Raw genomic sequence first — 12,419 nt, 5'->3', positions numbered from 1 at the left:
GTGTTTGGTAGAATTCACTTGTGAAGACAACAGGCCCTGGACTTTTGTTTTGTTTTAGTTGATTACTGATTGAATCTCTTTGCTGGTTATTGGCCTGTTTAAATTTTCTAATTTGTTTTGGTAGTTTATAGGAATTTATCCATTTCTTCTAGGTTGTCTAATGGCATGTATTTTTTCATAATATTCCCTTGTAAATATTTGTATTTCTGTGATATTGGTTGTTATTTCTCCTTTCTCATTTGTGATTTTGAGTCCTTTTTCTTTATTTCTTGTGAAGTCTAGCTAGAGGTTTGCCAATTTTACTGATTTTTTTCTCAAAGGACCATGTCCTGGTTTTATTATTCTATTCCATTGCTTTTGTTTGTTTTTGGTTTTTGTTTTAGATTATGTATCACTTATTTCTGTTCTAGTCTTATTTCACTCTTTCTTCTAGGTTTAGGTTTCATTTGTTGTTCTTTTTCTAGGTTCTTTAGGTGTAAGTTTAGGTTATTTATTTGTGATTTTTCTTGCTTTTTGAGGTAGGCCTGTATTGCTATATATTTCCTCTTAGAACTGCTTTTGCTGCATCCCAAGGTTTTGGGCTGTTGTATTTTTATTTTCATTTATTTCTATATAATTTTTAAAATTTCTTCTTTGATTTCCTGGTTGACTCATCCATTGTTTAGCAGCATATTATTTAGCCTCCATGTAATTTTGGTCTTTACAGATTTTTTCTTGTGGTTGATTTCTAGTTATAGCATTAGCATTTAGCATAACATTGTGGTAAGTAAAGATGCATGATATAACTTTGATTTTTTAAAATTTATTTATTGAGACTTGTTTTGAGGCCTAACATGTGATCTGTTCTGAAGAATGTTCCATGTGCTCCTGAAAAGAATGTGTATTCTTTTGGTCTAGGAGGAAATGTTCTAAATATATGTTTATTATACATTTATAATATATATATATATGGATATTATATATCCATTGCTGGTCCAATGTGTCATCAAATGTGTCATCAAAGCCATTGTTTCCTTGTTGATTTTATGATTAGATGATCTGTCCATTGATATAAGGAGGGAGTTAAAGTCCCCTGCTCTTAGTGCATTATCATCATAAAGTTCCTTTATATTTGTTATTAACTGTTTTATGTATTTGGGTGCTCCTATGTGGGATGCACTAGATATTTACAATTGTATCTTCTTTTTGGTTTGTCCCATTTATCATTTATTATATAGTGTCCTTCTTTGTCTCTGCTTAGAGTCTTTGTTTTAAAGTCCATTTGTCCGATATAATTATAAGTAGAATATATTATTACTCCAACTTTCTTTTGACATTCTTTTGCATGGTAGCTGTTCCTCTGTGCCCTCACTTTTATTCTGCAGGTGTCATTTTTTTTTTTTTTAAAGTAGGCTCCATGCTCAGTGTGGAGCCCATTGTGGGGCTTTAACTCACAACCCTGAGATCAGGGCCTGAGCTGAAATCAAGAGTTTGATGTTCAACTGGCTGAGCCACTCAGGCGCCCCTCCATCTGCAGGTGTCTTTAGGTCTAAAATGAGTCTCATATAGGCAACATATGGATGGGTCTTATTTTTTTATCCTTTCTGTCTTTTGATGGGAGTGTGTAGTCCATTTACATTCAAAGTAATTATTGATAGATACATATTTATTGTCACTTTATTTCGTTTGTGGTTGTCTCTAAAGATTTTCTCTGGTCTTTTCTTGTTTTTCTCTTTTTCATGGTTTGGTGATTTTCCTTAGTGATGTATTTGGATTTCTTTCTCTTTATTCTTTGCATATTTATTAGTGGTTTTTGATATATGGTTATCATTAGGTTTGTATATAATCTCTTCTGCATATAATAGTCTATATTAAATTCATGGTCATTTAAGTTGAACCCATTTTTTATTTCTCTCCTCCCCATGTTCTAGGTATATGTTATCATATTTTACATCCTTTTGTGAGTTCCTTGACTGATTTTATACTTATATACTCATTTTTACTGCTTTGATGTTTCTTACCTATGTACTATAATTTTTGGTCTCTCATTTATACTCACAATTTCCCCTCTAATATTTCTTGGAGGGCTGGGTTAGTGGTCATGAACTCCTTTAGTTTTTGTTTGTCTGGGAAATTCCTTATATCTCCTATTCTGAATGATAGCCTTGCTGGATAAAGTATTCTTGGCTGCAGATTTCCTATTCAGCCCTTTGAATATGTCATGTCACTCTCTTCTGGCTCAGAAAGTTTCTCTAAAAACGTCCCTGATAGCCTTATGGGGTTTAACTGTCTTCTTTTGTCTTACTGCTTTTAAACTTTTTTCTTTATCGTGTGTTTTGCCAACTTAATTACAATATGTCTTGATGTGGATCTGGTTTTATTGATTTTGTTGGGGATTCTCTGTGCCTCCTCGATCTGGATATCTGTTTCCTTCCCCACATTCAGGAAGTTTTCAGGTATTATTTCTTCACATAAATTTTTTGCCCCTTTTTCTCTTTCTTCTTCTGGGACACCTGTAATATAAATATTACTACATTTGATGGAGTCACTGAGTTCCCTATTCTCATTTTGCGTAATTCATTTTTTTTCTCTTTTATTCACCTTGGTTACTTTCCATCACTCTGTCTTCTAGGTCACTAATTTGTTCCTCTGCTTCTTCCAGCCTGCTGTTCATTCCTACAAGCATGTTTCCCATTTTGTTTATTGAGCCCTTTGTCTCTGCTTTGTTATTCCTTATCTCTGTGTAAGACATGTAAGACACTCATCTTTCACTCTTTTCTCAAGTCCAGTGAGTATGCTTATAATCATTGCTTTAAATACTCCTTAAGACATGTTACTGATATCTCTTTCACTTCGCTGTCTGGCTGTGACCTTGTCCAGTTCTTTCATTTGGGATAAATTTCTTATTTTAAAAAAGATTTTACTTATTTATTAATAAAGACAGAGAGAGAAAGAGAGACAGTGTGTGTGTGTGTGCGCGCGCGCGCACTCGCACCAGAGGAGGGGCAGATGGAGAGAGAAGACTCCCTTTTGAGCAGGGAGCCCAACATGGGGCTCAATCCCAAGACCCTGAGATCATGACCTAAGCCGAAGGCAGATGCTTAACTGACTGAGCCACCCAGGCGCCCTCATTTGGGATAAGTTTTTGTCTTCTCATTTTGTCTACATCTCTGCCTGTTTCTCCTGTTCTTGAGGGTAATGACCTTCTGAAGAATAGGTGTTATAATGTCCTACCATGTAGTATCCTTGTTTCCCAAGCCTGGTGATTCTGGGACTGTCTCCAGTATGTGGTGTGTATATTCTGCTCTTTTATCCTGGCTGCTTTATCCTTCAGGCCAGTTATCCGGAGAGGCTCTCTTTGGCTGTCGTGGGCAGTGTTTGGTCCCTGCACTGAATGTGGCACATTTTAACCAGATGTGCTCAGTCTGCTTGTGAAGTGAGACCTATCACCACTGCCAGCAGAACTACAAAACTCCTGAGTCGGGACACGTGTGAGCAAGTGTTTGGGCTGGTCTTCTTGGGGAGGGGGCCTGCCATGCTGGGACTGAGGCAAACATGACTGTGAGGGACAGTTCCACTGGAGCACAAGCACAGGGGGTGCTTGGTATCGGCAAGTTAGGTAGTGAGTGTGAGCATAGTGTTGTTTCCTGCAGGTGGCCCTGCACTCATGCTGAGGGGTGGGGGAAGAAGATGAATATGGCCAGTTCCTTTGTTCCTAGAGTGGTCTCTCCATGAACACTGCCTCTCTGGGATATCTTCTGAAAGGAGTGAATAACCGCCCCACTGTGTGCCCTAGGTGCTCTTCAGATCTCTGTTTCCATTTTGTATGTCTGCAGGTTGTTTGCTGGCCTTCTCTCCAAGAGTAGCACAGTTCCTTCCAGGCTCTAAGAACTCCAGGCTTTAGGCCCCACTGGTTGCCAGCAGGCACGAAATTTGAAATTTGGCCCCTCTTACTTTCTAAACCAGTTACTGTGGGAATTTGTTTCCCCCGTGCTCCCCCATCTCCATCCTTGTCTGTGACCCTGGCTGCATCCTCACCGCAGCACCAGGATCCATCAGCTCTCCTGAGCCACATGTCTGTATTTCCTACTTTTTTAATGTGGCTTTTTCTCTACCTTAAGTTGTGGAGTTTGTTCTGCCAGTATTCAGGTCAGTTTGGGGGGCATTTACGGTGATTTGGTAGTTATCTAGTTTTGTTTGTGGGACAGGGTGAGCCTGTGATCTTCCAAACCACTGTCTAAGATCAGTTTTCATATCAACTTATATTTGATCCGAGACCCATCCAAAATGAGCACCCATCCAGTGTAGCTCAGGACTCTGTGCTTGAATATGAAAAGATGCCCTGACTTTTTGTTTCTGCTGGAGTTCTCGTAGAGCATTTTTCCTAAATGCAGCTTTCCTTCTTGAATTCCATGCTATTCATAGTTTGCTACAAACACAAATAAAGTAATTTCTTAAAGAGAGGAACTGTTTAATTATGGTTAAGAAGCTGTGCTACAGAGTCAGAAAGCCTAGCTTTCAATCCCATATCTACTGGGATTGACTTTGGACAAGTTAGCTTCTTTGTACTCCATTTGTAAAAATCAGGATAATTGTATGTACTCTTTGGGTGGCGACCATTAAATAATGCACATAATGGGATAAGTACACCACTTGGTATGTGAGCACTCAGTAAATATTTGTTATTACTGGCATTGATTATTATGGGAGTATGTTTAGGGATGATATAGATATAAAAAAATGCAATTGTATTCTCTTCTTTTAAGATAAAACAACATTCCCAAGATCCTTATTCTGCATATTCTCATTAGTACGCTGGAGATAGTCTCATGAGTATATTGTAGATATTGTGTAACTAGAGAAGCCTGGTCCTACATCACTCTTGATAACATGTTGGGTATGTTAGGAACACATTTATTTCTCTAAGGCCCTGAGGTACTTCTGATTGCTTTTCTTTCTGGAGAAAAATTAGCTGGATAAGAGGTAGTAACCCACACAAAACACAAAACTAATTTGCAAAATATGCATCATGAAACTAGATCCAGTTGGACTGGGAGAGACTGAAAAAGCAGTAAATAAAAATTCCTGAAGAGGAATAGATAATAATCTGCTTTCCTGTCTGAAATGCTTCACAACCTTTAGCACATGTGACTGTCTACCAGGATAATATTTTGTCTCCTGCCTAGAGACCATTGACTATGGTGGCATCCCTCCCAGAATTACCAGGTGTTTTAGGACAGAAAGAAAAGGGCTGAACTAACAAATAAATTAAGAGCACAATGTTTGCTGTATGGAAGCCCTTAGTGAATGTTAATTATTGTTCTATCCTCTATAGTTTAAAAAAATGATTATTTTTGTTGTGGTGTCAACTTTGACCTACCCACCTTTCTCTTCATACATCTATACAAAAATCTCAGAATTACTAAAATTAGTTAATCTCAAATGAATTGAAATTGAGTTACTCTCAAATGAATACATTTGACTGAAGTATACGATCTAGTCATCCTGTTCACCCAGACCCATACCCTTAGTGTAGGTGTTACACAGTGAAATGCTCTTCTTTCCTTCAAAAGCAGGAAAAAAAAAAAATGGAGCAGACAATTTGGTTAATCCACCACCCAAGGTAAGAGATCTATCAGATGTTTAATTATACTTGAGATGTATTTGCCATCATGTCCTTATATATATTTGTACTGTTGGAACTGAGCATAAACTATTCCAAAGACCAATAAGAATCTAAAAATGGCTAATCTTTTAGAAGATTTTTTAAAATTAAATTTATTTTTTTTAATTTTTAAATTTATTTGACAGAGATCACAAGTAGGCAGAGAGGCAGGCAGAGAGAGAGAGGAAGGGAAGCAGGCTCCCTGCTGAGCAGAGAGCCCCATGTGGGGCTCGATCCCAGGACCCCAGGATCATGACCTGAGCCGAAGGCAGAGGCTTTAACCCACTGAGCCACCCAGGCGCCCCTTAGAAGATGTTTTGAACTTGGCTTTGCAAATATGTGCATTTGTATCTAACTTGGAATTCATTTTTATCCAAGGAAAATTATACTAGGAAGACTTCCTTAGATTTCATGGAATGCCCTTTCTGCTCAGCTTCTTCTGATACTAAAAACCGATAGCTCTCTGAGTGCTCTGTTATCCCTAGCCAAATTTGATATGGATTCCCACAAACCTCTGTGGACCATGTACAGTTAGAATTTGTGTTTCAAAATGCTTTACTGTTAGTGTTTGCATAACGGTACATGCTGTGATCTCCCAAAGTTGGTAAACTAACTAAATACTATTTGTCTGATATATTTTGGACTCTAATTTTTAGTTATCTGTAGCACAGAATGGCTGTCTCCTTTAATTAGTTACCAGAAATTGTTAGAAAAATGCCTGCTCCTTTCTGCTCACAAAACCTCTTAAGGGCTCACTGTCGGCAGAAGAGTTGAATCTGTGTTGATCGTATACACTTGATTTTAGAAAGATCTTACTGGTAACATTTCCAAAAAATTTCTGATTGTCACAATTTAAATTTTAATAATCTTAAAACATAAATTTTTCTTTTAATTATATTTGATTTATACCCACATGTCTTCTTTTTTTTAAACCTAACTAAGAGCTAAGGATATGGGGTTTCAATTCTTTCTAAAGTAATTTGAGGCATTTCTCCTAACTAATTGAGTTACGAGTAATTATAAAGGTGATCTGCTTTCTCCTAATACGGCAGCCTATGCTCAAGATTGTGCACATTGTGTCTCCAGATGTAGTTTCTCTTTTTCTCTAAGCATGCATGCAAAATGGTAAACAAAGGAGTAGTTTTGGTACATTTTTAAAAAATTTTAAATTAAAATGATGCTTACAAAAGATTATTTAAATAAATCTGAATAAGGCTGGTAGTTTAGCGAATAGTACTGTGTTGATGTTCATTTCCTTATTTTGATCATTATATGTTGTTCATGTAAGAAAATACTCTTGTTTGTAGGAAATGTAGGCTTTATCCAGTGCTAAAGGGCTGATCATGTCTGCAGCTTACTTTTTTTTTTTTTAATAGTATGGTAGCGGTGATGGTGTGTGTGTGTGTAGCAGGGAGAGAATGTGATTTTAAAAGGTGGTAAAATTTGGGGACTTGGGGCAATAAGTAAAGTTAATTGAAAAAAAGATACTATAAACAATAGAGCAAGATATAAAATCATTTTCCTCAGCTGTATAAAAATAAGATGGAAGGCAAAAATGTCAAATTATTCTAGACTTCTAGTTTTTTTTATACATTTCTCTTCAAATTTTCTATTCTGAATATCTGTTGCTTTTAACTGTATATCCCACAGGGCAGGGATTTTCATCTGTTTCATTTCCTAGAAATGTGCCCGATACAGAGTAGATGTCAAAAAGATCTTTTGCTGAGTGTGGATGATTAATTGAAAATTGGTGTTTATTGAATATGTACGTATTGAATCTTTAATAAACTTCTCCATTTACAATTTAGGAAGTGGAGTGAAATACCATAGTACACTATTGACCCTAAAAAATGAAACTCCCTCCCAATGTAAAAACTGATCCATTGAAAGTTAAAGTAAACTGATAATTAAAGTATGATTTTTGATATTTTTCTTAATTTTTTTCCTTACATTTCCTTGATAGATTCTTCAGTTTGAAGATATCTTGGCCAGTACTTTCTATCGAGAGCACTTTCGAACGTACATGGAAAGGATGGACAAGAGAGCTCTGATTAGTTTTTGGGAGTCTGTGGAATATTTAAAGAGTGCTAACAAGGTAGTATATAAAGCATCAAAAGAATATTAATCACTAGCTGATGAAAACTTGCATGTTAGACACTGTATCTGTGTTTCTCTGTGAAGCTGTAAGATAAGTATACATTAAAAGACTATTTAAAACCAAATATAATAATGAATTATTGTCTAGCCCCTAATGGTAAATAAAATTAGATTTTATTTTACAAAAAACACACCTTTGAATGTGTAGTCAAGGGAAAAAGTGACTTAAAAGTGTACCGAAATACTGCATTTACTTTCAGGTAGTTATTTTTTTTAACACATTGTAAAAAGACATCTCTCTCTTTCTCTCTCTCTCTCTCTCTTCTCTCCACACTGCTGTTTATAATGAATTGATCTTGTCATCTGAACCTCAGTCTCATAACCATATTATTTTAATGTCATATTCATGTGTGTAATTTATATGACTGTTCTTCTTTTATTTCATTTAAAATATAATTGAATTAATGGGGCCTGGATGGCTCAGCCAGTTTAGTGGCTGACTATTGGTTTCAGCTCAGGTCATGATCTCAGGGTCCTGGGATTAAGCCTCCCATTGGGCTCTGCACTCAACGGGGAGTTTGCTTGTGGATTCTCTCTCTCCCTCCTCCTCTCTCCTTGCTCTCTCTCTCAAATAAATAAATAAACAAATAAATCTTAAAAAAAAACCAAAATATAATTGAATTAAGAAACACAAAAGAACATTTTTGGTTATAGATGCCTCTTACAATGAAAACCCCAACAATAAGCATTATGTTTTGCGCTCGGCAATGTCTCAATACATTTAACGATTAAAGACTGTGAAATATGTATGTTATATGTGTTTATAACTATATGGGACAGTCTGTATAACATACATATGTATTTTGAGAGGCTTATTAAAATAAGCACGAAGAGCAGTGGGTACATTAAATTACTATTTGCACTTTATATGAGTGTTGGCAGAACTCAATACCAACTTAAAATACATCATAAATCACAAACTACCTCTTTTTTGTTTTTTTGTAAAAGATTTTTGTTTACTTATTTGAGAGAGAGAGGGAGGGAACACAAGAAGAGAGAGGGGTAGAGGCAGAGGGAGAAGCAAACTCCCCGCCTGAGTCGGGACCCTGATGTGGGCCTCCCTTCTGGGACTCCAGGATTTTGACGTGAGCTGAAGGCTGATGCTTAAAGGACTGAGCCATGCAGGTGCTCCACAAACTACGTGGGTTAAGGAATTAAATTCATTCTCATAGTATTTTTAAATTCTCTTAGAAATGCCTTTCATTGTTAATTTGTAAGCCACAAATTACCTCATTTTAACAAATACTGTTTTTGCCCACTTTATTACACGTTTTATTTACTAGACTTGATTCCAAATGACTTTTGGCTGGTCTCAAAGGAATATTGCAAAGAGCAATCTAAAGAATTTTTCTAAACTACTGAAAACGATTCAGAAGATTTCAGTGGAGTAAGAGCATATAACTTTGTCAAATGCAACACTGATTTGGATGTGAAATTTATGGGATGTTTATTAAATTCACAGTCTTCATTTGTTAAGTTGCTTGTCTTCATTTTTTTCTTTTTAAAGATTTTATTTATTTCAGAGAGAGAGAGAGTGCGTGAGCAGGGGGAGGAGCAGAGGGAGAGAGAGAGGGAATAAATCTCCAGCAGACTCCACTCTGAGTGGCAGGCCCTAAGACCCAGAGATCATGACCTGAGCTGAAACCAAGAGTTGGATGCTCAGCCACCGAGGCACCCCTCTCTTTATTTTCACTCCTATTGAAGACTCTGTGTAACATTCCTAGAGTTAATGAGATGTGTCTAGAGGAAATATAAATATTATGTCAGCCAGAAGGGATATTTGCATTTGTGAGCTGGCTGGCTGTGACCTACGTGTAACGTTTACAGCTAAGTCCTCTAATATAAGCTTGATTATAATGCAATAAATCATCATTCTGAAAGAACATTTTTCTTGTTTTCTTAAATTATACAATACTGATTTTTTTTCTCTAGTGAAAAATGGCACTTCCAATTATTTATATTAGATTTTAAAAAGCCAAATTAAATTTAACTGACATTTGAGCTGTGGTGTTCAGATTTACGATAAGGAGTCCATTGCAAGAAGAGAACTGTTGTCATTTTTCTCCTTCCAGCATTTCAGAGACGTTACATTTGTTAACTACTCAACTGAAGTTTCATTTTAAGGAGCCAGTTGTCTTGTCAGGGTCTGCCTCTTGCCCCTTGCTTCTGAATGTGCATACAAAACCCAAAGAGCCGCACTGAAATGTACAGTGTACATTCCTCATGTCTTCCTTCCAGCTGAGAAATATACAAAGTTCTGAAGATAATCCTTTTTGTCAGAGGTGGTATTTCTTACCTTTCTTGTTCATTTTTCTGTCTTTTCAGAATGAAATTCCTCAATTAGTTGGCGAAATTTACCAGAATTTCTTTGTGGAAAGCAAAGAAATATCTGTGGAAAAATCACTTTACAAAGAAATCCAGCAGTGTCTTGTAGGAAATAAAGGTATTGAAGTGTTCTGCAAAATCCAGGGAGATGTTTATGAGACCCTAAAGGATAGGTATTACCCTTCGTTCATTGTCAGTGACCTGTATGAGAAGCTGATGCTGAAAGAGGAAGAGAAAAATGTCTCCCAGTTGATTTCCAGCAAGGATGAACTGGTGAGTCACCTTTAATTTTCTCCTCCCTTCGCAGTGGTTAAGCTTCAAAAGTGATTGGGTAGGCTCATATTGTATAAGCTGAATTTGGTGTGCGCCTTCATCTTTTAATGTATAGGACTATAAGTAGAATTTACCGACTTCTTCCCTTGTTCCTGTGAAAACTGACTCCTGCTGCCTGGCATCAAGTCAGAGACCTCACTGCCCCGTCTCGACCTGAGACACACCCTGAAAATGCGAAGGCAGAAAGCCTGTGGGGTGGGGCATTTGTGGCCTAGACCAGATAAGAGAATCCGTAGAACATGGTGCAGCCTGAGAATAGTCAAAGGATGGGAACATAAGGATAGGAAGAGAATGTGGGTGGAGTTACAGGAAATATTTTGGAGTTAAAAAATATCAAATGTAAGTAAGATAGATGTTCCAAAGAAAACCTTGCTCAGCCACACCTGAAGTCTAATTTTCTTAAACGTGTTGCCATTTAATTGGAGAACTACAATTGCCACCTGTCATTTACTATTAATGATTTACATGGGTTTTAAGATTTGTGAAGGTGCAAAGGAAAACAAAATGTTTTATAGTCATCCTACTTGGAAAGATGGTAATTGATCACGGATTTTTTTTTTCTGCCCAGTGGTATCTCAAGCCCTAGGGAATCAAGTGCTTGCTCTCGATGATATTAGAAGTCAATATCTCTGAACTGTTAAATTCATTCCTTCAGACTTTTTAAAAGATTTGTTACTTAGTTCTTTATACTTTCAGTGTATAACACCACCAAAGTGGTCCAAAAGTCATCACTCATTGCATCTTATTTTTAAGATAGGTCAATTTGTTTAATTTTTTATTATTTATTTATTATTTTTTGGTCAGATTATTTTAACTGTGTTACCTCTCTCCCTCAAAAATTAAAATGGTTAATTTGCAAATGCTGTAGAAGAGGTTATTCAGACTAATTAAAAATGTCAGTACCCAATAGATAAATTGAGGAAGGTCTTGAACTAACAGTTGATATGAAAGGCAAACAGATATGAAAAATTGTCCAACTTCACCTTGGACTCAAGAGTAATATGTATCACTGATCTTTTGAAAGATCCTACTTCTAAAAATTTATCTTAAGATAATAACTAAAGGGTAGAGAAGTATATATATAATGGAGTTTGCTTTAGTACGTTTGGGATAGCAAACCAGCAGAATAAACCCAGAGTAGGAACAGCAGCAGGAATATGTGTTGGTGTACTATCAATTCCCAGGATATTATAGAGCCATAAAAATTAAAATTTTATGTTTTTATTATGTTTAAACTATAATCAATACCCTCAAAATAAGCAGCATTGTGAGTTATATGGAAAAGACAGAATACATGTTTATGTATACGAAGTGTACTATACTATGTCATGATATGTACATTGCGGACAAAGATTTGAAAGACCCTACAAAAATAAAAAGAGCTTGGTTTTTTAGGACTATTAATACTTATTTTTGTCGAAAAAAGTTATTGTTTGTTACTTACTAATTACCAAAAATTAGAAGAAAAATTTCTGGAAGAATGTTAAGGAATATAAACAAAGAAGAAGGCTGTTCTCAGCTGTTCTTTCCACTGCCCTGCACAAATCTGTTTTATATGCTGTCTGTTGGTAGTCTATCCAGATTTTAAAAGTTACACAGTTCTTTATGAATCTTAAGTCACTTTGCTTTTATTTAATTAATTTTAAGTCCCTTTGAAGTGCTAACCATTTTACTTGTGAAATGATCTGTTGATTTATAAAATACATCTTCAAGAGAAGGACTGAACAAAGTATATACTGAAAATACTTTCACTAATGGGGATTTGGAAATTTTATTTTATCTTATTTTTTGAAAGATTTTATTTATTTATTTGACACAAAGAGAGAGAGAGAGAGCACAAGCAGTGAGGAGCAACAGAGGGAGAGGGAGAAGCAGGCTTCCCAAGGAGAAAGGAGACTGATGTGGGGCTCAATCCCAGGACCCTGGCATCATGATCTAAGCTGAAGGCAGAACCTTAACC

The 12,419-nt window shown here is 36.2% G+C and overlaps 1 protein-coding gene across 2 annotated transcripts in view; it reads left to right on the top strand.

Moving 5' to 3' along the window:
* SNX25 (sorting nexin 25) overlaps positions 1 to 12,419 on the top strand; it is a 120,888-nt gene that overhangs the window by 85,176 nt on the left and 23,293 nt on the right. For both annotated transcript variants that reach the window (XM_032329224.1, XM_032329225.1), the window contains exons 8-9: positions 7,608 to 7,739; positions 10,127 to 10,399. In XM_032329224.1, coding sequence (XP_032185115.1) covers positions 7,608 to 7,739; positions 10,127 to 10,399 — 405 coding nt within the window. The remainder of the gene's footprint in view (positions 1 to 7,607; positions 7,740 to 10,126; positions 10,400 to 12,419) is intronic.

This window comes from Mustela erminea, chromosome 21 (genome assembly GCF_009829155.1).
Source record: "Mustela erminea isolate mMusErm1 chromosome 21, mMusErm1.Pri, whole genome shotgun sequence".
Lineage (NCBI taxonomy): Eukaryota > Metazoa > Chordata > Mammalia > Carnivora > Mustelidae > Mustela > Mustela erminea.
This window is presented reverse-complemented; position numbering and strand designations above follow the sequence as displayed.